A 27,409-nucleotide genomic window follows, 5' to 3' on the forward strand; every position below is an offset into this window, starting at 1 on the left:
TTAGTCATAAAAGGAAACAACACACACAATAGTATATGTGAAAGAACAATATATTGTGTGGTTCCATTTATATCCAAAATAGGCAAATCTAGCGATATTAAAAAATAGATTGGTGATGAAGGTATGGTTCACTGATATAGTGCCTGCCTAGCAAAGCACAAAACCTTGAGTTCAAATCCCAGAACTTTAAAAACAAAAACAAAAGAGATGAGTGATTTCCAGGAGCTAGTGGAATGGATGGATGGGAAGTGACTGCTAATGGTTATGAGATTCTGAGAATATTGGTTGCACAACCTTATAAATATAGGGAAACTACAGAGTTAAACACTTTAAAATGGTAGATTTAATCTGTTATATAATCTGGATTATAATTTCTAAAAAGGATGTGAGAATGTATTGCTGGTGGGAAGGTATATTGGTATAACCTCTTAAAGTTCAACTTTGTATGTCAAAATTACAGATGCTATCTATTCTTAAATCAAAATTCCTGGAAACTTGTCCTATAAATACATTTGGTCAGACACACACGTACAAAATATTAACTTCACTTTCTTTGATACATCAATAGACTAAAAACCCAAAGGTTGGGGCTGGGAATATGGCCTAGTGGCAAGAGTGCTTGCCTTGTATACATGAAGCTCTGGGTTCGATTCCTCAGCACCATATATATAGAAAATGGCCAGAAGTGGCACCGTGGCTCAAATGGCAGAGTGCTAGCCTTGAGCAAAAAAAAAAAAAGAAGCCAGGGACAGTGCTCAGGCCCTGAGTCCAAGGCCCAGGACTGGCAAAAAAAAAAAAAAAAAAAAAAAAACCCAAGGACTGGGAATATGGCCTAGTGGCAAGAGTGCTTGCCTCCTACATATGAAGCTCTCGGTTTGATTCCCCAGCACCACATATATGGAAAACGGCCAGAAGTGGCGCTGTGGCTCAGGTGGCAGAGTGCTAGCCTTGAGTGGGAAGAAGCCAGGGATGGTGCTCAGGCCCTGAGTCCAAGGCCCAGGACTGGCCAAAAAAACAAAACAAAACAAAACAAAAAACCCCAAATGTCCATCATTATGTGATTAGTTACATAAATTATTAGTCACTTAATATTATACAGCCGTAAAAGTTAATGAAGATGCTTTTTATTTAATAGTATAGTATGATTTCAAATATAAAGTAAAAACAAATGATACAAAACATGTGAAGAGTATGATACCAATCACATAAATAAAAAAAGAGGAATATGTATATATATTTGCCTATATAAGCATGAAGTACCTTTGGAAGGGTATTTAAACTTCAGAGAACATTATTTGCTTAACAGATGGGAACCAAATGTCTATAGAGGAGAATGTGTATGTGTCTGTGTGTGTATGTGTGTGTGTGTGTGTGTGTGTGTTTGTAGGGGGAAATTTTCAATGTAACCACTTTTTTTAAGTTTTTTTTAAAACAAGTAAATATATTTTCTATTAAAAATAAATGAGTCACAAGATTATAGGAAAAAAACCCACTAGTATGACCAAAGAAAGATCTGAATTCTGGTTACTGGACTTGCCAGTAACTACTTTAAGGTCTTCTGACTAGTGTCCCCATTATACCCAACAAGCTCACTCAGGCTCCACGCATTTTAGATAACCAGAAATGATAAATAAGTTTATTTATAGCCTGGTGCCAGTGGCTCTAGCTACTATAATTCCAACCACTCAAGTAGCTATGATACAGTGGACTGAAGGTCCAAGCCAGCCCAGGAAGACTCTGTAGAGTCTATATGACTCTATTTCCAATTAACCAGGAAAAAAATCTGGAGGTGTCTCAAGTGATAGAGCCAGTTGAATACTCGGGTCCTGAGTTCAAACCTTGGAACTAGCCCTACCCCCAAAAAAGTAGGTTTGTTTGTGAAGATTATTAACAACTAAGTGTTTTACTATTGAAAACTGAATTTGTGTTCCATGTGTGTCTGCGTAGAGCATATGCATAAACATACACTTGTGCTGGTCCAGCATACACTTGTGCTGCTTGAACTCAGGGACTAGATGCTGCCCAGAGTTTTCTTGCTCAAGGCTAGTACTCTACCATTGGAGCCACACCTCTACTACTAGCTTCTTTTTTTGGTGGTTAGCTGGAGACTTTCTTGCCTGGGCTGGCTTTGAACCGTGCTGCTCAGATTGCAGCCTCCTGAGTAGCTAAGATTACGGGCATGAGCCACTGGCACCAGGCTCCTGTTCCTTTTTAAGTACATTTCTAACAGCATACATAACAAGTCACACAGACAACCTGTAAGGCAGCATTAAGCAAAGATCAATCCCTCTTTCCACCAACAGATGGGGTTGGTGGTAAGCTAATATGTATTTGCCAAGTTATAAAGTTGCTCTGAGAACATTAAAATCCCTTAAAGTCAAGGAAAACTTGGAGCTAGACAGAGCACTAGAGTTCAGCCCTCTTACATTTATTACATATTTTTATAATACTATGTAGTATTTTCTATCTTATTTATTTATTTATTTATTTATTTCAGGAGCCTACATTTATGTAGAACTGATATCTATCTAGTAACTCTGACACAGCCAAGAATGAAACCTACCTAATTTCTAACCTGTCTTCAGTACTTAATACTTTTATAAGTCAAATAACTAAAACAAAGAATTTCTTGGGAGAATAAGGGCCAGTCCATCAGGCTAGTTTGTTTACTTTCTAATCTAAAAAGACAATTATGATCAGGAGTTATCTAAATACTAACTGGTTGCCAAGCAGAGTTCACAGGCAGGACTCTCAAGTCATTATTTCAAATGTCTAATTTTGAAGTAGTAAATAACTTTTCTCATTTTGCTGTGCCAAATTATGCAGAACAAATGACTCAGAACCAAAATCTATTTCCATTGTACATTTAAAACAATTTAAAATTGAGATGGTTGGCAATTATTTAAACATCCAGGAATACTAAGGGGATTTACCTGTGACCTTGGGAATACTTTTTAACCTCTTCCAGCCTCAGTTTCCTTCTTATACAATAGGATAAGTAACAGTGGTACCTACCTCACAAGAGGATTCTCAAAATTAGTTAATATCTGTAAAGTACCCAGAATAGTACCAACATACAGTATCCAAAGGCAACAGGCTCTTTAGCCCTCCAAGTTAAAAAGAAAGGAAATAGGGGCTGGGAATATGGCCTTCTGGTAAAGTGCTCGCCTTGTATACATGAAGCCCTAGGTTTGATTCCTCAGCACCACATATATAGAAAAAGCCTGAAGTAGCCCTGTGGCTCAAGTGGTAGAGTGCTAGCCTTGAGCAAAAAGAAGCCAGGGACAGCAGGTACAGTCCCCGGGCCCTGAGTTCAAGCCCAAGGACTGGCAAAAAAAAAACAACAAAACAAAACAAAAAAAGAAGAAGAAAGAGAATAAAGACAGAGAGAGCTAAATCAAGGTAATTTCTAATTGAGTCTCAAGAACTCTTGACATAATGAGTAGAAAAATAAATAGTCAAGAAAATTCTTTAGAGAGTTGTTCTGCTTTGAGTAAAGATCTAGAGAGGGCTCTAAACAGTTTTTTCAGTTGTTGTTTTTTGTGCCATTTGCATATGATCATATAAAATGATGTTTATTGAAATGAACTCTAAGAAATGAAAGAGGGTTATGTTTTAAATCATACTGTTTTTCATACTTTTCTTTTTTAATTTTCTTCCTTTTTTCTTCTTTTTTCTTTCTTCTTTCCTTTTTTCTTTGCTTTATTTCCTCTGTCACTGTTTTTTATTTCTGTACCCTTTGTCTTGTATATAAGTTTATCTAATATGGGGAGGGGAAGCACAGAAACAGTGAGATAAAGGATGAACCAATTCAGCAGTGAAACCCTCTGGACACTACGTTGGAAATGAACTGTACAACTTGGGGGGAGGGTGAGGGAGGAAAATCTGAAGGGGAAAATCTGGGAGGGAATGAGGAAGGGGTGACAAGGTTCAAAAGGAAATGTACTCATTACCTATGTAACTATAAACCCCTATGTCTATCACCTTTACAATAAAATTTTTAAAAAGAAAATTCTTTCAGAGAACTAACCTGCTTTGAATTGGAGATCTAGAGAGGTCTCTAAACAGTCTTTCTGGTTTTATTTTCAATTGTTCTTTTGTTTTATTGTGCCAGTACTAGGTCCACAACTCAGGGCCTTGGTGCTATCCCTTAGCTTTTTCCTCTGCTCAAGGCTGGCACTCCATCACTTGAGCTACACCTCCACTTTGTGTGTGTGTGTGTGTGTGTGTGTGTGTGTGTCCATTAATTAGAGATAAGCATCTCACACTTTCCTGCCTAGGCTGGCTTCCAAGCATGATCCTCAGATCTCAGCCTCCTGAGTCGCTAGGATTACAGGTGTGAGGCCCTGGTACCCACCTGTCTAAGCAGTTTTGAAGTACCCAGCTTCTATTTGTCCTTCATTTCTTTTGTTTTGGGGCTCCAAGCTCTCACTCGGCTTGCTTACTAGGCTAGCACTCTTACCATTTAGGTCAGGACTCCGGTCTAGATTTCTCCTGGTTATCTGATTATGGAGCCTTGACTTCTCTATGATAGCTTCAAACAAGGATGCTCCAGATCTCAGCCTCCTGAGCAACTAGGATTGCAGGAGTAAACCACTGGCCTCCTGCTCCTTCTTTCACTTAACAATAGGATACTCTAGATACTGATTATTTCCTAAGAACAAATGTTCGTGGTTGTGAGATGGATGACAGAGAAGAAAAAGAGCAGTTAATTGTATTAATGAGTTTTGAAGCATGGTATTTGCTTTCCTGTTTGAGTCTGTTTGGACAATATTGGAGAAATGACCAACCTTTCTATTCTTCTCAGTGTGAGTTGAGTCGTCTTTCTTTTTTCTCCCTTTTTTTTTTTGGCCAGTCCTGGGGCTTGGACCCAAGGGGAGCTGGCCACTGTCCCTGAGCTTCTTTTTGCTCAAGGGTAGCACTCTACCTCTTGACCCACAGCGCCACTTCTGGTTTTTTTGTTTATGTGGTGCTGAGCAATTGAACCCAAGGCTTCATGCATGCAAGGCAAGCACTCTACCGCTAAGCCACATTGGCAGCCCAAGTTTTCTTTAACCAGAGCAAATGCATAACCCTTGGGACACACCTCACTTTCTTTTATTTCCTGGTCTTTACTCCAACGTATCTCTACTCCGCGTCTAGGTTGAGACTTGCATTAGAGATTACTGATTACACGTAGCAGCCCGGGTAGGCAAGGCAGAATGTCTTTACAACTCATAGTGAATCGGGGAATGACAGCGTATCTGTCTGGCAAATCTTAGCTAGGTGTTTCTCAATTCCTAAGCAACAACACTATCTCCCCTGTCTCTAAGACCTCAGACTACTGGTGAAACCTTTATCATAGATGCAGTTCTTCATCCTCTGGTCTTGGGACAACTTGAAGGTAGGGTTGATCTGCAAGGTTATGTGGATACAAACGGGAGAGCAGGGTCCAAGCATAATCTCGTGGGTTCAAGTTTACTGTCACTAGCATGGTATGCTCATAAACTCTTGAGTGTAGACAGTATATTCAACATACACACGGAGGTGGGCATGTGGTATCCACAGTACCCAGCATAAAATAGGGTTATAATCACATAAGCATCTTAGACATGTTACTTCCGTGCAGTCTGAGGAAACAAGTTCAACTTTACAGGCCTGAGGTGAGTAGCAGTACATAAGAGAAAAGCCTGGGGCTGGGAGTTACCACATTTCTTTCTTTTTGTTTTTTTTTTCCCCAGTCCTGGGGCTTGAACTCAGGGCCTGAGCACTGTCCCTGCCACATTCCCAGCCCCCTGAACATGACATTTCTAAAGAGAAACCTTTTTTTTTTTTTTTTGGGTATGTGCCAGTCCTGGGGCTTGCAGTCGGGGCCCAGGTGCTGTCCCTAACTCAAGGCTGGACCTTTACCACTGGAGCCACAGTTCAACTTCCGGCTTTTTGCTGGTTAATTGGAGGAAAGTCTCAAGGGCTTTCAAGCCGGGCCTGGCTTCGAACCGCAGTCCTCTGAGAGGTCAGTTCCCCCGAGAAGCTGGGATTGCAGGGCAGAGCCAGGGGAAGCTTCCCATGAGACCATGAAGATGTTCCAAGGGTTCAAGGTTAAACTCAAGGGGAACAGGGTGCGTTTCATTCCAGGGGTCTTGCGACCGGGAAAAGAATTACCTCCGTTTGGGGCGGGCGTCCCTAAGGTGAGTGGGTTTACGGGGGTGCGCGGGGGGCTGGGCGGGTCACAGGCCCGCTCCTTCCTTCAGCGTATCCTCCATCCCGGCTGCCAGGCGCCTGCTCCCCGACCCAACCTGCACACACGCTCACCGAAAGCGGGAAGACGCCACGCATGCGCAGAGGACGCGGGCGCGGGGGGGGGGGGGGGTCGGGGGGGAAGCAGCCTGAGGGGCGCGCATGCGCAGGCGCCTCCGCGTCCCCTACGCGAGAAGCCGGGCCTGCTACTGAGCTCGGCGGCGTCCCCGGCCTCGCGTGTCGGAGCGGGCCGGGCCGGGGCGTCGCGGCGCCGCGCGTACCTGGTAGCGGCCGGTGAGCAGCTGGGAGCGCGACGGCGTGCACAGCGGCTGCGTGTAGTAGTTGTCCAGCCGCACCCCGCCGGCCGCCAGCGCGTCCAGGTGCGGCGTGCGGATGGCCGAGCCGTGGAAGCCCACGTCGTTCCAACCCAGGTCGTCGGCCAGCACGAAGACCAGGTGGGGCGGCTGGGAGGCCCCGACGCCCCCGCCGGGCAGGAGCAGCAGGAGCAGCCACAGCGCCGCCCGCGGGCCCGGACCCATGCTGCGCTGCCCGCGATCTCCGCGCCGCCGCACCAGGCACCGCCAGCCCCGGGGCCTCGCTTATAGAATCAGGAACTGGGCGGCGGGGTCCGCCCCGCCCCGCCCCGCGGGGCCGGGACCTCCGGGGGCCTGCGGCTGGGGGAGGGCGCCGGCCGGGCACGTGCGCACGCACGCGGGGGCTGCTTGAACCCTCGCGAGGCCCCTTGTCTGTGGGTCCCCTAGGCTTGAACGCGGCCCCGTGGCATCCACAGGACGCGCTCGTTTCTTTAATAAAGCTCGCAGATGGCAAAAACATCTGCGGCGTGGTCACCGCCACCCCAGTCCCCGAGCTGTGCCGGCGCGTCTAGCCTGAGAGCTCGGCCTGGGGAAGATGGGTGTTTGGGGCTGCATTCGTGAACGGCGCGCTGTGAAGCCATCTCCTGCCCACTGGCAGACCGTGGGCCAGACACACAGACCGGCTGCACGGTGCCTTGTGTAAGGCGCACTTTTACTTCCAGGTTGTGCTGAAGTTGTTTGGGGGCAAATGGTCATTGACTAGCTACATAGCTTGTCCACGATAGGAGTTTGTGCAGAGCTGCCTTCACCAAGCAGTGAGCCCAAGAAGTACAGTGTCTGATTGGTCTGGCATAGCTGCGGGTGAGACCATAGGCTTCCTGAAGGTTAGCTTAATGGACAGTGCCCTCCTGCTTCCATCCGAGACTTTCTGCTTACTCCATGTCTGCAGATAAATTATAGCTATTCTGTGAAAGGTTTTTTTTTTTTTTTTTGGTGTGTTTTGTTGTTTTGCATTACCTGGAGAACACATCCTTTCAGGCTGAGTTTAATTTTATGGGAATTATTTTACAACCTTTTTTTTGTGTGTGTTGGGTTTTTTTTTGTTTTCAGTACCAGGGATGAATTCAGTCATTTTCTTGCTAGGCAAGCACTCTACCATAACCCCGATCCTTTTGCTTGTTTCAGAACGTGTCTCCTATTGTCTTTCTCCTGGCCAACCTCAAATGGTGATTCTCCTACTTCTACCTCCCCAATAGCTGGGACTACAGGCATGTGCCACCACACTTGACTTATTTTACAGCTTTATAAATTGCAAACCAATGGTAGTCCCCTGAAATAATTGTTATATACAAGCAAATGAACTCTTGTGTAGAGGGGTAACAACCCTCCAACTCCCACATTAAGGCAAAAACTGTTTCACGTGCATTGGCACACTTACTTTAATATTCTTGATCTTTAGATTTTACTTTGTACTGATTTTAACATCTTACCAGTTTTTCTATTAATGAGTTAATAATGAGTTAATTAATGAGTTAAAGTGTATTCACTTCTATGTTTATGAGGATGATTATTTTACTTTTTCTGGAGAAATTCTTTTAATGCATGGGATATTTCCCTCTTACCTATTTGTTGGCATGGAAAGGAGGGGGGAGGAGAGAACAGGTGCCTATTTTAGAGTAATTCAAGAAAGATACAGAAGCTATTACCACCTTGGTAAAAGAACGTTTTTGCCATACACTTCTCATATTTTATGAATTTTTGTCTCTGCATGTTATCTACTATGACTTACTTATCAGAACCACAGATCTCTCTTAAGCAAGACTGAAGGCATCCTTGGCTTGGTGCAAAGGCACCATGCCAGGGACACCTAAGTGGCAGGGGTCACTTAAGAGTGCAGAGGCAGTGCACAGGAGAACAGTGGCCCTGGCCTCTATCCCTGACTCTTTCCCCAAACCAAGGTAAGATATCTAGTTTACTCAAAGCTAGATTAAGAGTTCATACTTAGCTTGGCTTCCTAACCCTTCTCCCAGACTAAGAAAAGAGGATAGTTTACTCAAGAATATTAGCCTAAGAGCTATGCTCAGCACAGGGTTACTTTTCTAACAAAATGCAGCCCACGTTGTGTTAGAGAAGAAACTTATTCACTCATTACTAGTTATGTACAACATTCATTGCTTTTCCTACTATGTCATGCTGAATAATAAAAAGTGCCTGGAAGATGAACTAGGGGCCATTTCTCCACGTTGACTCCTGAGATTGTGTCTTTCTTTCTCATACTTTGCCATCTCCCATCCCTCTTCTAGGTGCCTCTTCACCCTGTAGTGCTGGATGTGGAACTACTACCATCATTGTTCATGTAATATAATTTATGGAATGCTACCAACAAGTCTTCCCCCAAGGAACACACTGATCTGCTGAAGACATACTAGGAGATAAAGAGTTGCTAATACCAGGTCTCTTGATTGCTCTCCCATGGCCTAGTTCTTAGCTTGTGCTGATGTGCTACATGCTGTGTTCAGACGTCAGAATCCCTGTTTCCATGCTTCCCTCAAACCATTTCTGTCCAATGGTTTTACATATGATAAATATGCATACAAAGACTAAGTCACTTTTTTAAAGCGATTTCTAAATGCTTAGCTATTGGGATATATGAAGAAAAGCTCTCTGGCTGTTGAGATAAGAATGATAAGAGGCCTTTCTTCAGAGAGAAAACCATTGGCCCACCAATGAGTAGTAAATTGTGGTTGCTTTTACTCAATGCTCCATTGCTACATTTAGCAGTCTGAAAGAAATAATACTTAGACATCAGAAAGAAGACCCAAAGTCATTTATATGTCATTGTGTTAAATTATTTTCATACCACATTTAGTTTTAGAAACTGACAGAGTATGCATTTCTTGCTATAGTAGTTCCCCCAAAATGGGAGAATCTAAACCCTTTTCACAGAGAAGGGCCTTCTTTCTTTAATAGCTAGGAAAAGTTCAATGTGCAACAAATTCATATATGTATAAATTAATTATAAATGATAGACCATCTTGTACCCCCCAAAAATGCTCTTTTGATTTATTCAGTCAGCTAAACTCACATAATTTCAAGAAGCATATCAAAGAATTGTGTCTGTTTTTTCTTGCTATACATTACGCTGAAGGCGATGCCATCAGCTCTTACGCCTGCCTTCCTCTGACCTGTGTTGTCAAATGCTTTGTGAGAAGACATTTAGAATGGTGTCATGTGATGTCAGCTCACATTACATCTTTCCCAAGGAGAAGTGTTCAGTATTCAAACCGTGTGTGTTCTGGCACAATCTATTTAGGTTCAGCTGCACTTCTGAAGGTTCGTAAGTACCATTTCCTTTGGCAGACTGTTCTTTTTTATTTTTTTTTTTCAATTTTTCTACTAAAATAACCTTTGAAAGGACACTCTATATCCTATAAAGCTGCTTTCAGGAAAGTTCATTATGAAAATAGCAAATATTTCAGAGCATTGAATAAAACACATACTAAAAATTGACTTTTCATCATATATATTGTAAAAAATTAAAACTATCAATCACCTAAGGAAAGAATTCTTAAAAAAGTAAGTTTGTCAATATCACATTAAAATTAATAAAAGATAATTTATTAATTTGTTTTCAGATATCAACCAGATGTTATATTCCTAAATTTACATAAAGTTCATTAATTCTGTTATAATGATCAATGTCTATTGACAATACCTAGTATCTTCCTGATTTGATTTAATAAACTATAAGATGGGGTAATAAAAAGTCATCCATTTTAAGTTTCTTCACTTGAATCATTATTATATTCATTAATCACTAATTCATTATTATATTTTGCTTTGAACATAAGAGAAAGGTTTTATTAAAATTCTAAATCTAGGTTTTGATGATTTTGAAATGAATTCCTGGTTCCCTCTATTCTGAAGCACCAATTACAATAATTTCAAGTATAGTCATATAGCAATTATAATTCACCTGATTAGTAACTGCCTTTTTTCAAGCCTTGTCCTTTCTGCCCTTTTTTTGAAGGCGATTTCTAGTTGGTTCTGTCAATACTAAGGGCTCTTGAATGATGGTTGCTGGGTAATTTTTACCTAGTAGTTCAACCTCCACTTGCTGTCCCACTTTACTTAATTCTAGAGGGACATAAGCAAAAGCCAGACTCTTCTGGATACTGTAACTGTAGCTTCCAGATGTTGTGTTGCCAACCACCTGAAAAACAAAACCCAGTAATATTCAGCATGTCCAGATGAAATAATCTACAATACAGAGTCAATTTAGTGTGAAAGTTTTAAGAAATTCTGTCTAATGGCTAATACCAGAGATATAAATCACCTTTTGTAAAGGGTGCAAATATACAAATTGTGAAAAATAATGCTCAATAACATATGTGTATTTGCCTAATGTTTCTCATTTCTTTTTCCTCTTATGATACTGAATTCAAGGCTTTGTACTTGGTGTTCTACCATTTGAGCCACGTCTGACACTTTTTGCTTTAGTTAATTTTTGGAGAGGGCCTAGTGTTTTAGTCTGAGGCTCAGTCTTTGTGATTCACCTGCTTATGCCTGTGGTCCCAGCTCTACAGCAGGGATTCCCAGCCCCAATACTTAGTTTCTTAATAAATTACATTAGTTTGCCCCACTTCATATTAAAGAATTTGATAGAAGAAAGAATGGTTTCGTTTTATTTTATTTTTTGTCTTTTTGGAACTGGGGAGAGATGTTTCATTTTAAACTTAAAAAACCCTTTATCATTAATCTAGTATGAAATAGAAAGGAGAAATTTGATAAATCCAGCTGCAACTTAGTTAACTGTCCCCATTAGGGTTAGAAAATCTGCCAAAATAGTGCTGAATTAATATATTTATTAAAATATCAGTAGTCAAAGTGAAGTCAACATTCTATACTAGAGAATATACATAGTATGTGTATATTTATATACATGGACTTTAACAATTCCTACCAATTATAGGGCATTTAAATGGTAACAATTTAACTCAGCCACATTAGAGGAATGAGTGGAATGTTGGTACCTACTGCCAGTAACATATATAACTAGGAAACCAGGGCAAAAAACATGAAGGCTAATCATTGATCCAGGATTTCTTTTATACTTTGAAGTCAGATGGAATTAACTTGTCTAAGATGGGGGATAAAACTTTGCAGGATGATGAAAGAATGTTGCTGATACACAGAGATAATCAGTAAGAAAAAATGTATGGAGTAGATGAACAAACTTGTACCTTGTTTCTGTTAGTAATGAATTTAAAAAGAAAAAAAAAGTCAAAACCATAGAGGATGAATTAAGGTAACTTGCAATTGCAGACCAGAGACTAACACTAAACAAGAAATAAGGGAGGGGGGAGGGGGAAATGAGGGAGGAGGTAACAAACAGTACAAGAAATGTATCTAATGCCTAACGTATGAAACTGTAACCTCTCTGTACATCACTTTGACAATAAATAAGAAAAGAAAAAAAAGAAATGAAAGCCTAGCCAGTCGATGGTGGCTAAGGAAAGTCCATGAGACTCTTATCAACTAGCCACCAGAAAACCGGAAGTGGCACTATGACTCAAAGTGGTAGAGTGCTAGCCTTGAGCAAAAAGAGCCCAGGGACAGCACCCTGAGTTCAAGCCCCAGGACAAAAAAGAAAAGAAAAAGAAAGAAAAGGAGGGAGGAGGGAGGGAGGGAGGGAGGGAAGGAGGAAGAAAGAAAATAAATCAAAACCCAGAAGAATGAAAACAAAGGCTATAAGTGACAAAAAAAAAAAAAAAAAAACTGGTGTCACAAGCCTAAGAAGTTACGAAAGGGCTAGTGGATATCAAATGTAACAGATAAAAGAGAAGTAAAAGCCCAAAATGCAGAACACTGTCAAGAGAAAACACTGTATAGGGGGGAAAAAGTAAAAGGAAGACCAAAAAAAGCTGAATGTGCTAGACATCCCTGCTCAAAATGGCTTCTCCTGGCCATACAGCATTGGCCGGCTCCTCCCTCTCCTCCCAGCAGGCTGCAGGCTGTCGTAGCTGGTGGTCAGAACACTTGTGGACGCGGGTCACCTTGGTGAGCACTCCACAGAGCACCCACAACAGTCAGCCGTCTTTCTAGTGCACGTCTAGTCTTTTAGGTCTTAACACATTCGTAGTTCTAGAACTCCCTTATCTCCGTGGTCCCAGTGTTTAATGATCTCTCTGAAATCTCAAATCAGAAGCTTTCAGTATGATTTCTAAACCTATTTAGTGAGAGCTAGTTGACTAAAGGGGCAAAAGAAATCAAGAGACTGAAGGGCCTTCATCTGGCACATTAGTTATGGCCAGGGCAGAACAGTACTTCCAATTGCTTTTCTCCTTTAGATCCTGGGTAAGTGGCATAAGGCAAGGATCTGCTCAGCCAGGCTGCAGTTTTAGTCGCTGCTCTTTGAAACACTATCTTAGCAATCTCTGTTTTACTTCCCACTTTGTAGCATGAAGATTGGTTTTTTTTGGAGTAGGAGAGTTAACTTGATTTTCTTGGGCAAGTGAAGGAAAAGGAAGAGCCTTGGGTGAGTGAGTCCCTGGGTGTTGTCCCCTGACCCACTGGCCTTGAGCCCACAGTCATCTTCAGAGTCTCCCAGCTCTCCATCGCCCAGTCCTCTCAGTACAGCAGTAAAGGGGCTTGCAGTAATTTCTGCACTGAAGAAACAGCTCTCACTTTGTGAGTGGTATTATTAAAGCATGCTTATTATTATTTTTTTTTTTTAGAATTTCCTTTCAATTCTACTTTAATTTCTCTTTGAACTAGGCATTAGCAGCCCGGGGCATCTTCACAGTTTGGTACTTTCTTCTATCTATTACTAAATTTCCAGAGAGGCTGAGTGAAGTAGAATGTGAGTGAAAGAATGTGTAGATCCGGGCTGGGAATATAGCCTAGTGGCAAGAGTGCTTGCCTCATATACATGAAGCCCTGGGTTCGATTCCTCAATACCATATATATTGAAAAAGCCAGGAATGGCGCTGTGGTTCAAGTGGCAGAGTGCTAGCCTTGAGCAAAAAGAAGCCAGGGACAGTGCTCAGGCCCTGAGTTCAAGCCCCAGGACTGGCAAATAATAAATAAATAAATAAAATGTGTAGACCCTCTTTGGAAGTACTGAGAAATCTGGATGGGAATAAAGTGAAAAAAGTAAAACATATGAAAGCTGAAGCGAGAAAGACAGTAGATACAAAATAGCTGAGAGAAAAATACTAATTACAAGTGGGAAGATCCTCATCTCATCCAGTGGCTTCATTCTGTAGCTGGGAACTTAGAGGCCCAGAGATGAGGTCAAGCAACTGGTTCATAGCAGAGCTGGCAACAGTAGAAATTGTATAAATTATAGGAAAATATGGAGGATGAACAAGATCACACCATGTAGCTCAAGCTGGCTCATGGCTCTCCATCTTCCTGCTTCAGCCTCCACAATATGGGGATTACAGGCATGTGCCACCACATTGGGGCAGAACATATATTAAGAAATGAGGGCTTCCAATGTCTAACGTATGAAGCTGTAACCTCTCTGTACATCACTTTGACAATAAATAAGAAAAAAAAGAAACAAAAAAGAAATGAGGGCTGAACTGGAGAGACAGAAGAAAAAGAGGAAGCAAAAGCAATGAGGAACCTAGGAACAATTTATAAAGAAGAGCAGGTGGCCCAATGTAAGCAGAAAATAAATGTCTACCAGTAAATATGATAAAAAGGTAACAGAACATGAGATCTAAGAAAAGGTCTGAAGTTTTCTTCATGGTGTTGAAAAGCAACTCCCTGCTGTTTAGCTGTCTAAAAACTGTGAGTCTATGATTAAGTTCTAAAGACAGCCTGGTGTGGTGACTCATACCTGTAATCCCAGCTACCCAGGAGGTACAGATAGGGAGGATCATAATTTGAGGCTAGTCTGAGGGGAAAAACAAAATAAAGCAAAATCATCTCAAGGAATAAGACAGGCCTGGTGGTCCATGTCTGTAATTCCAGCCATGTAGGAGGCAGAGCTGGGGGATTGCAAATTGCAGCCGGAGGCTAGCTACAGCACTCAACCCCTGCCCAAAATACAGAGCTCACCTGGAAAATAAGCAAACCACAAAGGATTGGGGGACGTGGCTGAAGCGGGGAGCATCTGCCTGACAAGCATAAGGCACTGAGTTGAAACCTCATGTCAAAAAAATAATAAAAGGGCTGGGGATATAGCCTAGTGGCAAGAGTGCCTGCCTCGGATACACGAGGCCCTAGGTTCGATTCCCCAGCATCACATATACAGAAAACGGCCAGAAGCGGCGCTGTGGCTCAAGTGGCAGAGTGCTAGCCTTGAGCAAAAAGAAGCCAGGGACAGTGCTCAGGCCCTGAGTCCAAGGCCCAGGACTGGCCAAAATAAATAAATAAATAAATAAATAAAAATAAAAATAAAAAAAATAATAAAAAAGAACAAACTGGAATATTCAGTAAGCATTCGAGGGGGGGAGGACAAGAAATTCTTAAAAACCAACTATATCTGAGTTGGAAATCAGTTCCATCAATCACTAGCTATCTAAACACAAGGCATTAATTCAACCCCTTTGAACCTGAAAGCTTCATGTTTAAAATGGCGCAGGTCATACATATCTGCTACGCTATACTGTAAACATAAATGAGACAGTACGTGAAAACTATCTGGCCTTTAAACAGGAACAGACTAGCTGATATTTCTCTGACACATGATCCGAGCCTCAGCTCAAGTTCCATTTTTTTCCCTTTTTGCCATACTAGGATTTGAACTCAGGGCCTCCAGCTTGCTAGGTTTGAAGCATTACCACTCTCAGCCTTCATCTCTTGTTAGTTTTTGTTTTGCTTTGTTTTCTGGTTATTTTCCAGTAGAAAGAATCTTGAGAAGTTTTTTCTGATTGGGCTGGCTTCAAACCTAATCCTACTCTCAGCCTCCTGAGTAGCTAGGAATACAGGCCTGAGCCATTAGCACCAGGTTTACATTGCCTTCCCTTAGTAACCCAAAGGTTGTGATTTGACAGCACAGATTTCCCCCAGAAGGAGGGAAGGGAAGTAAATATGGAGGCTGCAGTGGAGGAGAAAGCCAGTCACAGAACCTGGGTTGTGGCTATTAACCAAGCCAACCCTGCTCAACAAGGAACAGCTCCTTAGAGGAGCCTGGAAGACACTGTGCCTTTCCCACAGTCTCAACCGAGCATTGCACACCGCCTGACACCACCACCAAAAGGGCATCCACACTTGAACCAACTTGGGTTTCACAGATAGTAGGAAAAAGTAGACGATATGAAGTTCCATGGAAAAGTCCCTGAATAACCCCGGTTTTACTGAATACAGAGAGAATGACATGGAACATTCCATGATGGGAAGATGGTAATTTCTTTCTTCTAAAGAAGTAAGTGGGGGGCCACTTAACATTCTAAGGCTCAATGCCCACTAGCATCAGTGTTTTCATTTGGAACTTTTTCTTGTGACTATGCTAGTTAATCCTTTCTGAAGGATCCCTGAGAACTGAAATCAGAATGCCAATTTCTTTATAAAACCCACCGTTTGCTTCACAGATACAGATGTGGTTACCAAGTAGATCATTTTACCCTCTGATTCATCCCTCCCTGGTGGTCTCTGTGTGTGGCTATATTGTATTATACTTAGCTAAGTGTCTCATCATGGCATTTCTATACAATCAGACTCACTCCCTCTATCATGTCTTCAGGCTTATTCTTTTAAAATAAAGCACACAGAATCTTTTTTTTTCTCAAAAACGAGTAGCATATCATTTTCCTTTGTTAATTGTTTCCCATTTCTTGAATGTCAGTTCTGAATTTTTTAAAAAATTGTCATCTTTTTGATAAGTGAATACATAAATAAACCCTTGCAATAAGCAGAGCAAAAGGAGCCTCTAAAAATGCACAGGAATGGGGAGGTTTTGGCAGACGATGCAGGAGCCCCTGGCAACAAGCCCTCAGCTCTCACCTTGCCCTTGTACCAGATGCTTTCATTTCCCTCCGGATCCACATCATCCGTCGTCAAGGTGAGGCAGACCAGTCTCCGTTTCAGCCCCTTGGCTTTAATCTGTTTCAGTGCTTGCTTTCCTATGAAGTCTGCTGGCTGCAGAAACCCAAGATAATGATGATGAATGAGTGCTCAGATGCTGTGACAAGGTTAGAGATGCAAGCATTTAAATTTGTCTTTGCTATTTTCTCGCCAATTACACATTGAATAAAAATACAGATTGGATCAAACGTCTAGACAAATATTTCTTAGTCTTCAAATGACAATACCAGCCACCTAGCCCTTCAAAATATGTGAGACTTAAGGGAATAACTTGGGGTGACAATTTTCCCAGAACCACCTAGGCAGGAAAATCTAAGGCATTAAACTGTGATGGGGGCTTGGGAACTTGTCCCTTGTCACTTACCAAAAGGTCTGAGCAGTGATATGGGCAAAGTACAACTCAATTTTTACCTACTCGCTCTCTATAAGTAGGAAATATACTTTTTGACATGTGATGCTAAAACAACTCCAAAATGCTGTACATTTTTTCCTTCTTCAGAATATCGGTCCCTAGGATATGGTAACCTACTGGAATATGGTTGTTAGTGCATCAGGAAACATGTGTGAAAACATGCTACATGTGAAGCATTGTGCTTGGCCCCGTGTGGGTTACAAAATGAGTCAGACATGGGCATTTTGAAGGAAGAGCATATTCTTCAACATTCCACTTCTCAGCCTTTCCCTCCCCACCTTCCATGTAGTGCATGACAGATGACATTCCTATTCCTAATATACTCCTGTGGGCACTCTCAAGGTTATTCTCAATTTAATGTGAGTGACACTGTTATGGAGATAAACCTTGAATCCATTCTTATGGGGCTTATTAAAGAAGTGGGAATCAGGCAAACTCAAAGACTCCCATTCTTAATAAAATACCCCACAACCAAGTAGCACACCCAAGTGAGCAGACTCCTCAGTGGGGACACTTAGCTGATCAGGGCGATACAGTGCTACCCAACTACAATATCAGGGAACACTTGAAAAGTGAGACAAACTGGTCAGAGGCTAAGAGCAAGAGCGTGTCCAAGAGGGAGTGCTAACCTCCAGTGAGAAAACAGGGTTAAGTCTTCAATAACACCAACCACACAAGCATCTCTTGCATTATGGGGTGAAAAGGGAATTTATAGTACATATAAAGCATATGTCTGCAGAATGAGATTAGAGATTGTAATAAAAACAAGGTTCTCGAAATGTTTCTTATATGCAGACTACTCTCTGTAAAGAAGAGAGGGAAAGGGAAGAGAAGGGAAGGAAAAGAAGGTGAGAAGGGGAGGGGAAGGGTGGGAAACTTGGGGAAAGGGAAGGGGAGGGGAAGGAAATGGAGTAGAGGGGAAGGAAGGGAAGGATAACAGCAAACTTCAGTGTCTCCATTAGCCACAAAAGGAAAGAAAACCATACTGCATGATAAAGATGTCCTCCATGATGAACTTGATCTACTTGAAACCTTTAGGACTGACTGCAGTGACGCCCTATCATCTCCTAGAGAAGCAGCAGGACTGGTCCACGCATGCCCTTTGCTGGACACCCCATTTCACACCTTTACTGAGTCAGAACTTGTAGGAGGAGCCATAGTGCAGTATAATTTCTATGGCAATTGTGACTTCAAATTGCTGGCAGTGGAAAGCTAAAGACAGTCCCATCCACCCAGGTCAAAATAATGTGCAAAATGAAAGTCCAATTTTCTGTCCTTCCCCAGTGTGACTCAGAGTCTTTGGCTACATCAGAGTCAATAACTACAGTAAAAACATCTCGTGGCAGACTAGTGAACACACTCTTGTTCTTAGAACAATTCATCTGGTGTAATGGGCAAAGCACACTGAATCCTACACTGTCTTTACTTCCTGTCATGGAAGTCAGGACTAAGTTATTTAGGTGTTAAGAGTCCTCTAGTAAAGCCTTTTCTAGCAATTACTTACCTGTCATTAAGCCTGTACTGTATACTGTATTTAGAACTAGTAGAACATGATCTTGTAGAGGCCCTTGGGGAAATGTAACCCTCTTTCCTCCATACAACAAGATGTCAGTACTGAATTATTCTCTCTCCTCAATGTTCAAACAAGGCAAGGAACAATGTAAGATGACTGAAAACATGGTGGGCTATGACGTATTGATAGCATTATCAATCAGCAATAGCAATTGTGAAACCTGATGCATGAGTGGTTGTATTCTAGGAGTATACACATCACAAATGTGCTGGAAACTTAAGGAAATGTTTCGAGAGTGTGGTAGTATCACGTTTGCCTCACATATGCATTGTAAATTTAATGTGTTTAGGTGTGGAGGGGGAGGCAACAAATAGAATATGATAAAAGGGGGCCCACGGAGTGTGTGGGGGAAATCAGTCAAGAGTCTTCCCGCAAGCATTTCATTGTAGAAGTTGCTGGGGTTGAATTTGGAAAGAAGAGTGTGGTTTCATAATGGCTTCATCTGCATAGCCTTTCCCTAAAATGTTCGTATTTCCATGATAATTTGATCTTCAATGCCTCACAGGTGGTAGGTTGGAGGGCTAAAAGAAGTGAATTAAGGAAGCCAAATAAAGTCCATCAGCAGTTAAGAATCAAGATCTCAGAAAGCCCAGCCCTGTTCTTTTCCTCTCCTTTGAGTCTCCTCCTTTGAGTCTCAAGCTGCTGAGCCACAACTGGTGGTGGGACTGGGTGTGACCAAGCTGTCAGCAACTGGGCCTTCAGGGCTGCTAGCGAAAAGCTACTGTCGCTGATGCCGGGATAGGGCTGAGACACGCTGGAAGGGTCTCCCTCTACATATCCCAGTTCATAGCTGTACTAAAGGTGAAGTAAGAGGGTCAGGTACCAGCTAATTATGAGGAAAGTAAGAAGGGCACCAAACTGTCCAGAAAAAAATTACAATTGTAAATAAAATAAAATAGGATGTATAGATAACATGTACATTTCTTAGGTACTTGGCTATGTGTCAGACACTATGCTGAGGCGAAATGCAGTAACATGACAACATAAACCAGCACCTTCAGATTTGGCCCATATGTTTTTTTGAAATGTGTGTGGCTGGAGTTAAGAGCCACAGCAGATCAAATACTTTAAACAGGGGTGCTGGGCATGATGGCTCAGAAATGTAAACTGGGCACTTGGAAGCTTCAGGCAGGAGGATGAAGAGTCTGACTCCATATTGAGAACATGTGGAAAATAGAAAGGACGGAAGGAAGGAAAGGAGGGAGGGAGGGAAGGAAGAAGGATTGCTCTAAACGAATAATCCCTTAACATTTTTTCTTTAGGTGGTCTGAATCTGTTTTGGACGACATTCATTGCACAGTGTTTTTGTACTATGGGAGGCCAAGGAAGGAAGATTGCAGGTTGCGGGTCAGCGCAGGCCACAGAGGAGGCCTTGTCTCATAATTTTTTTTTTAAATACTTGAAGGTTAACACTTAAGGAAGTTTGGTATCTCTCTCTTCTACCTCTAGATTAGGAAGAGATTCTGTGAGCAACATTGTCCTCAGACATGAAGAAACAATCTGACAAGCACCACCACCAAAGGCTCAATGAAAGTAAGGACCACGGAGAAGAGCTTCCCCCATCCCCCACCCCCCCCCCCCCCCCCCCCCCCCCGCCGTCCGGACCTGATTTCCCTGCCTACATTAACCCTGCTACTGACAGGAAGATATGAGTGGTGACAGTATTCTACTCTCACTGTTCTTGGATGGCCTCTCCAGACTGTAGACTTTTAATCTACCACCAAGTTATTAATGATCAATGAAAAGAAAATGTGTCTGAAGGTTACACTATAATTGCAATTGGTGCTTTCAGAATGTCCCAAGAACAGAAATACATTTCTTTAATGAGTCATTGCCAAATTAACTATATAAATAGCAGTTCATGTCTTTAAAAAACGCATAAACGTTTGGGGCACTGAGACTATAGTATAAAAATAGCATCACCTTGTGTTTTCTTAATTTATGGACTTAAAATAGCAATAAGAGCCATTAAAGCAGCCACCTCCAATATGCACTTGATATAATATCCACATACATGAAATAGTAAATAGTAAGTGAATAATAATTATTCATCTATTAAAGGTATGCATATTACAGGCATACATTACCTAAATGCCAATGTAAATGTAATAAATTTTGTCAGTGTGCTTTGGGGTGATTATAAAGATGACAGAGAGCTTGCAAGAATGTAAACTCAGATTTGATTGGAGCAGTGGAGGAAGTCTGCTACAGGATCCAGGGAGTAGCTGGCAGCAGCTCAGAGGAAAGATAGTAAAACACTGCTGTGGGCTTTTTCTTTTCTATTTATGTGGATTAAAGCTCTATTCAAAATTTTAAGGAAGTCATCAATTTTGTGTCATTTTTAAAAACACAAATTCCTTTTAACAAAAATATCAAAAATCCAGAGACACAAGAGAGCCACTGGACTATCCTGTGTCACAAACAGCCCCTCCCCCTGCCCAGAGACTCTAAATCATGCTCTGTGTGTGACCCAGGTACAAAGAGCCACAGAGAAACCTCACTGGACCCCAGACACTACAAGTGGCAGAGTGGAACATCTCTGGTTAGTTGTTAGTACCCTGTGCACCTGTGTGTGTATCTCACAAACATGGAGAAAGGGGTAGACCAAGTTCAGTCCTGAGCCAAAGGATTGACTTAGCCTTGCCTCCCAGTGGGGTTCATTTCCTGTTCACAGAACTGGACTCACAGAAGTCTTTAAGCAATCAAATACTTAGTCCAGTTTCATTTCGGCTCAGCAAAGGTAACGGTATCACCTGATGTAACAAAGGGTGTTAGCACCAAACTTCAAATCTGTCTTCCCAACCCACTATTCCTTTTTCTACTAGTCAGAGCACCTTCACTTTCCATGTAAGTTCACAACCACAACAATTTCAATGCTCTTTGAGGGCAAAATGTTGAATATCAGTTCAGCAACTAAAAGCTAGAAAGTGAACACACACACACATCACACACACGTTTTCAGTCTGTGATTGAGTTTACAGAAACAGAACAGATAAAGAAAGTCAACTGTATTGTGAACTCTATATTTTAATTGTTGCTTTAGCAACAATTACACACACATGTGTGTATGTAGTATATATGTAGTACATATATATACACACATACATATATATGTAGTTTTTATTCTTTACACTTAGCAATATGAAACAACTCATCCAGCATTTTCTAACCAAAATTATTAGCAAGATAAAAATTCCTTCTTTAAAAAAAATCTTTCACACTAGTACTAACTAGACACTATGTTGAATATATATATGTATGTTGAGTGTATATGTATGTTGAATGTGTGTGTATATATATACATGCTTAGAAACAGCAGCTACTGGGCTGGGCATGTGGCCTAGTGGCAAGAGCCCTGGGTTCGATTCCCTAGCACCACATATATAGAAAACGGCCAGAAGTGGCGCTGTGGCTCAAGTGGCAGAGTGCTAGCCTTGAGCAAAAAGAAGCCAGGGACAGTGCTCAGGCCCTGAGTTCAAGCCCCAGGACTGGCAAAAAAAAAAAAAAGAAAGAAACAGTGGCTACTGTGAATTTATACAAACATTTTTCTTATTATTCCCTAAACAATACTGTGTAACACCTATTTACATAGCATTTACATTATATTAGGCACTGTGAGTAATCTAGAGGTAATTTAAAGTACATAGTTAGATATGGCAAGATTATAAGCATATGTTATGCTATTTTTAATAAGAGACTTAACACTGGCCGACTTTGTGGTGAGGGCTGGGCCAGGGCCCAACTGCCCACGTAGACAGAAGAAAGACTGTCGTTTTTCTCTCTAGAGAGCCCATTAGTGTTTTAAACATAGTACTTAAGTCTAAGTGCAAAGTAAAAAATTATTCAAGAGAGTTGAAAGAGTAGTTTGAGCAAGAGTGCCTCCCAAGCAAGCATGAAGCCCTAAATTCAGTCCCTAGCACCACCACCGGAAAATAACAACTAAGAAAGGAAATGGGAGCACAGAGAAATGAGCTTCAATATTGACCAAGATCTTCCTCCTGCCTTCCTTTTAGTTGCTTTTCCCTAAACTATTAATTTTCATTCAATTTAATCAGATGGAAAGGAGCTAACACTCAATGAGGTACCACAGTGTATCTCATCTAAGACATAACAAACTTATAAGGTGAATATTTTCTTCATTTTTACATGGGACAAAACAAAAACCACTTACTCTTAGAACTAATAAGTGGGAGAACAACTGAATTCTTGTGGGGGTGGGGGTGGGGCTTGAATTCAGTACTTAAGGAAAAATCTGTAAATATTGTACAAGACTTGATTTTAAAATTTATGGAAAATCCATAGGACCTACAGTGGCCAAACAACTTTGAAAAAGAACAATTTTTCAGAGTAACCACTATCTTATTTAATTATAGTAATCAAGAACATTGTAGCATTAAGTCCAAGAAAGACAAACCGATAAATAGAACACAAGAGAGCCCAGAAATAGGACCAACAAACATGCACAGCTGGTTCTCGACAACAGTAGAAAGACAGTGAAGTGCAAAATGTGTAATCTTCAACAAATGATGCTGCAAATAACTGGAGCTACATGTGCAAAAAAATAATACATCTCAATTCATACCTCAAACCATATACAAAATTAACTAATATTGGATCACAGACCTCAGTGTAAATTGCAAGATGATAAAATTTCTAGAAGAAACTGAAAGAGAAAGTTGTCACTCTGGGTTAAGGCAAAGGTGTTTTAGATATGAACCAAAAACATGGTCCATTAAAAATAAAATTGATAAAGACTTTAAAATTCAGAAATTAAAAACTTTGATCTTTGAAAGACACTGTTAAAAAATGAACAGATAAGACAGAATGAAAAAGTATTTTCAAAGCATATACATGAGGGGGAGGGAGGAGGGGGGTATGAGGGACAAGGTAACAAACAGTACAAGAAATGTATCCAATGCCCAACGTATGATACTGTAACCTCTCTGTACATCAGTTTGATAATAAAAATTTGAAAAAAATAAAAATAAAAAAAGAACAAAGGAAAAAAAAATTTTAACTGGAAAAAAAAAAAGTCTACCTAGCCTCTGACTACACACACAACACTGAGAACTTTCGAGGGCAGCACAGGTGGCACAATAGGCGGGGCCGGACTGGAAGGCAGGCTATGTGTCCATGTTAGCAGAGGGCCGGTGGGCCTTGAAAGCTGTTGTTAAACACTATAGCTCAGTAGTTATGTACCTATGATCACATACGATGATGCGAAGTGAAACGAACTCTAAGATATGGAAACAAGTGGTTTGTCATTGTTGTTATTTTTAACGTGCTATATGAAATCATTCCTTTTTCCTTTTGCTTATCTTCCCTATGGTTTAGCCCCTGTTGTCATTGTTTTTTATTTTGATACCCTGGGTAATATATATATATATATATATATACACATATATATAATATTTTTTTGTCTGAGTTAGGGAAGGGAAGGGGAACATCAAAATGTTGAGACAAATGGTAAAATGTGAACCAATGCAACAGTAATAACTACAAGATATGTTGTAAACTAACTGTAAAATGGGGGGGAATACAGTAGGAGGGAAGCTGGGAGAAAAATAAGGGACGAGGTAGCAAGTTTGACAAGAAATGTACTCATTACCTTAGGTTTGTAAATGTAACCCCTCTGTACACCAACTTGACAATAAACATAAAATAAAGAAATGTGCACTAGTACTTGAAAAAAAAGCATATACATGATAAAGAACTTGTGCTTAAAATTACATGTTTCCAGGGCATTTGCAATGTTTCAGTCCTGAGCTAGGTGTTAGAGATAAAAATCATACATTTAAAAATGAAAAAGAGCCTGTCAAAAGGTAGGTCAAGCAATAGTACCTCTCCCATAATATGGATACAACTGCTCATTCTCTGTGCCTGAAGAACAGGCCCTGCTCAAGTTCAGCCACATTACAGCTATTTAAAAACCTCCAATCTTCAAACAGGGTCAGGCTGGGAAAGGGGAACCCGGCGATCGACAGACAGGCTGCCAGGAGCGCAGAATTCATATAGCGGGAGACCCCACGGACACAAGGCAGGGTGCAGACCAAGACACACACCGGTAGCCACGAGAAGTTCGGGTCCACACCGGGTTCGGACAAGGGAACCCAGCGCGGCAGAAAGAGGGAACGGGGAAGCCACCACGACACTTCGCCAACCCCTGAAGGGCCAACGGCGGCGCGGGACACACACACAAAGCAGCAAAAGTGAGTCCCCCATAATCCCTTCCCCCAACGGGAGACCAGCTATCAGAGACCCAAGCCCGACAAAGAAGCTAGATCTCCCTCCCTCCCCCTCCCCACCCCCCCCGAGGGAACAAAGAACCCCCAAATCAGGCGGGAAGCTCCCATCAGGTGCTGGGAAGCCAGTTTAGCAGGGGAAGGGCAGAACAGCCCCAAGTTCCTGAACTGGCAGAACCGGCCCCGTCCCCTTCCCAACAGGGGCCGGGGACGGCCGGCAGGGCAAGCCCCACCCGAGGCGCCTGGAGCTCGCAGACTCTTACAACTAAAATCACAGGCGCTGGTGGGCAATACCAGCCCAGCAGGGTCACCTGAGCCTGATCACGTCCCCCCCCTCGCAGCGGAGGCGAGGTCTGAGGGTGCCAAGCCACACCCAGACAGTCGATCCCACACATACCGCCTCCCCGAACAGACTCGCGGGAGGGCACAAGCACAACCCAACAACCCCGGACTCTCTCTGGGAGGCATATCCCGCTAAAGTGCATGTTGTAGTGGACGCACAGCCCACAGGAGGGCGGGGCACCCGACAACAGCGCCCACTCTGGTAGGCTTACCCTGCACTGGTGGGCGGGGCCACAGCGACAGCACCTGCTGCCGTAGATACGCCTACACAGGAGGGAGGGAAGAGCTACAAACCAAACCTGAGAAGCTATCCACAGATCTCCAGATGCGCAAATCACAAAGAAACATAACTCAGTTCATCAAAGGGCAAGCCAACTCGCCAGCTCCAAAAAGCAGCACGACTGAAGAGGAGATGGAGACTAAAAAAGCAAATGAGGCCATGTTAACAGGAATGATCGAAAGCGTCAGAAATGAAATCAGAAAACAATTCCAGGAGTTTAGAGTGGAAATCTGGAAGGACACCCAGGAAGCCAAGGAAGAAATGGAAGCAAAAATGGATACAATGCAAGCCACCTTTAAAGAAAATCTCCACATCCTGAGAATTGAAATGCATGAAAAAATAGATTTAAAATACAACTCTTTAAAGGAAGAAATTTCCATGATCAGAGCTGATATGACAACCATAAATAGCTCTCTGACATCCATAAACTCCGCAATTGAAACCATAACACAAAGAGTGGACCATATAGAATCCAGAATCTCTAGCCTGGACGATGAAGCAGCTGACAACAACCAGAAAATGACCACACTCCAAGAAAAGGTGAAGCTTCAGGGAAGACTAATCCAGGAACTAATGGACAAAGACAAGAGATATAATCTGCGCATAATTGGAATAGAAGAAGAAGCCAAATACCAGAACAGAGGGCTTAATCATGTTCTCAATAAAGTTATTGCAGAAAACTTCCCCAATCTCACAGGGGACCCCATCCAGGTAACCGAAGCCTATAGGACACCTGGCAGGCCAGACTCCAGGAAAACCACCCCAAGGCACATAATATTCAAGACTACAGACCTCAAGATTAAAGAGCAAATTCTGAATTCAGCCAAAGCAAAGAAGGAAACTTTTTTCAATGGGAAGAGGATTCGAATAACATCCGACTTATCCACACAAACTTACCAAGCTCGAAGTGAGTGGAAGAACACCATCCAAGTACTCCAGAATAACAATTTACAACCTCGGATCAAATATCCAGCGAAATTGGAGTTCACATTCGAAGGGAGAACCAGATCTTTCCACACCAAAGAGGAGCTAAAGGAGTATGTGAATAAAAAACCAGCCCTACAGCGAGTATTAAGAGGGGAACCCCACCCAACAGAGATCGTAAAAGACACACAGACAGAATCAGAAAGAAACTTCAATAGCCAAAGTCCAGCAGAAAGACCAGCTCACTAAAGACAAGAAGAAAAAAAAAAGAGGAAAAAACAGCCCAACAAGAAAATGGAAGGAGAAAAAACACCCTTATCCTTGATCTCTTTAAATATAAATGGCTTAAACTCCCCGATAAAGAGGAGCAGACTGGCAGAATGGATTCGCAAACAAAAAGTTGACATCTTCTGTCTACAAGAGACCCACCTTACAGCAAGAGACAAAAACAGGCTTCGAATGAAAGGATAGAGCAAGATCTACCAAGCAAATGCACCCACCAAAACGGCAGGTGTAGCCATTCTGATCTCAGACAAGCTGGACTTCTCATTAAAGTCAACTCAAAAAGACAAAGAAGGACACTACATATTAATACAAGGAAAAATCCAGAATCAAGAAATCACGGTGATAAATGTATACTCACCGAACAAAAGAGGCCCGACATATGTCAAGTAAATTCTCACAGAATTACAGAGCAAGATAGATGCAAACACAATCATAGTGGGTGACTTTAATACTCCTCTCTCTCCAAGAGACAGATCCAACACTCAGAGGATTAGTAAGGGAGCTGAGGACCTAAATAACACCATTTCCCAAATGGATCTAACAGACCTATATAGAACCTTTCACCCTACAGAGACCCAATACACCCTCTTTTCAGCAGCCCATGGATCATATTCCAAAATAGACCACGTCATAGCCCACACAAAGAACCTCAGCAAATACAAAAGTATTGACGTCATCCCATGTATTATATCTGATCACAGTGGATTAAAGGTAACCCTCAACAAAAAAGGATACCACAGAGGCTATACACACTCTTGGAGGCTAAACTCCACACTTCTATCC

General features: G+C 41.9%; 2 protein-coding genes and 1 long non-coding RNA gene across 3 annotated transcripts in view; 1 reads left to right on the forward strand and 2 right to left on the reverse strand.

Annotated features, from left to right (window-relative positions):
* The window catches only part of Arsb (arylsulfatase B), a 140,198-nt gene extending 133,384 nt beyond the window's left edge, over positions 1-6,814 (reverse strand). Inside the window, exon 1 of the mRNA XM_048331132.1 lies at positions 6,498-6,814. Coding sequence (XP_048187089.1) covers positions 6,498-6,755 — 258 coding nt within the window. The 5' untranslated portion in view covers positions 6,756-6,814. The remainder of the gene's footprint in view (positions 1-6,497) is intronic.
* The window catches only part of LOC125339844, a 32,962-nt gene continuing 9,793 nt past the window's right edge, over positions 4,241-27,409 (forward strand). The window contains exon 1 of the long non-coding RNA XR_007208640.1: positions 4,241-4,368. This is a non-coding gene — a long non-coding RNA (uncharacterized LOC125339844). The remainder of the gene's footprint in view (positions 4,369-27,409) is intronic.
* Positions 10,383-27,409, reverse strand: part of Dmgdh (dimethylglycine dehydrogenase) — a 66,400-nt gene continuing 49,373 nt past the window's right edge. The window contains exons 15-16 of the mRNA XM_048331130.1: positions 16,488-16,622; positions 10,383-10,743 (exon numbers count right to left, since the gene is read on the reverse strand). Of these exons, the coding sequence (XP_048187087.1) occupies positions 10,528-10,743; positions 16,488-16,622 (351 nt within the window). The 3' untranslated portion in view covers positions 10,383-10,527. The remainder of the gene's footprint in view (positions 10,744-16,487; positions 16,623-27,409) is intronic.

The sequence above is a fragment of the Perognathus longimembris genome, chromosome 22 (genome assembly GCF_023159225.1).
Source record: "Perognathus longimembris pacificus isolate PPM17 chromosome 22, ASM2315922v1, whole genome shotgun sequence".
NCBI classification, from domain to species: domain Eukaryota; kingdom Metazoa; phylum Chordata; class Mammalia; order Rodentia; family Heteromyidae; genus Perognathus; species Perognathus longimembris.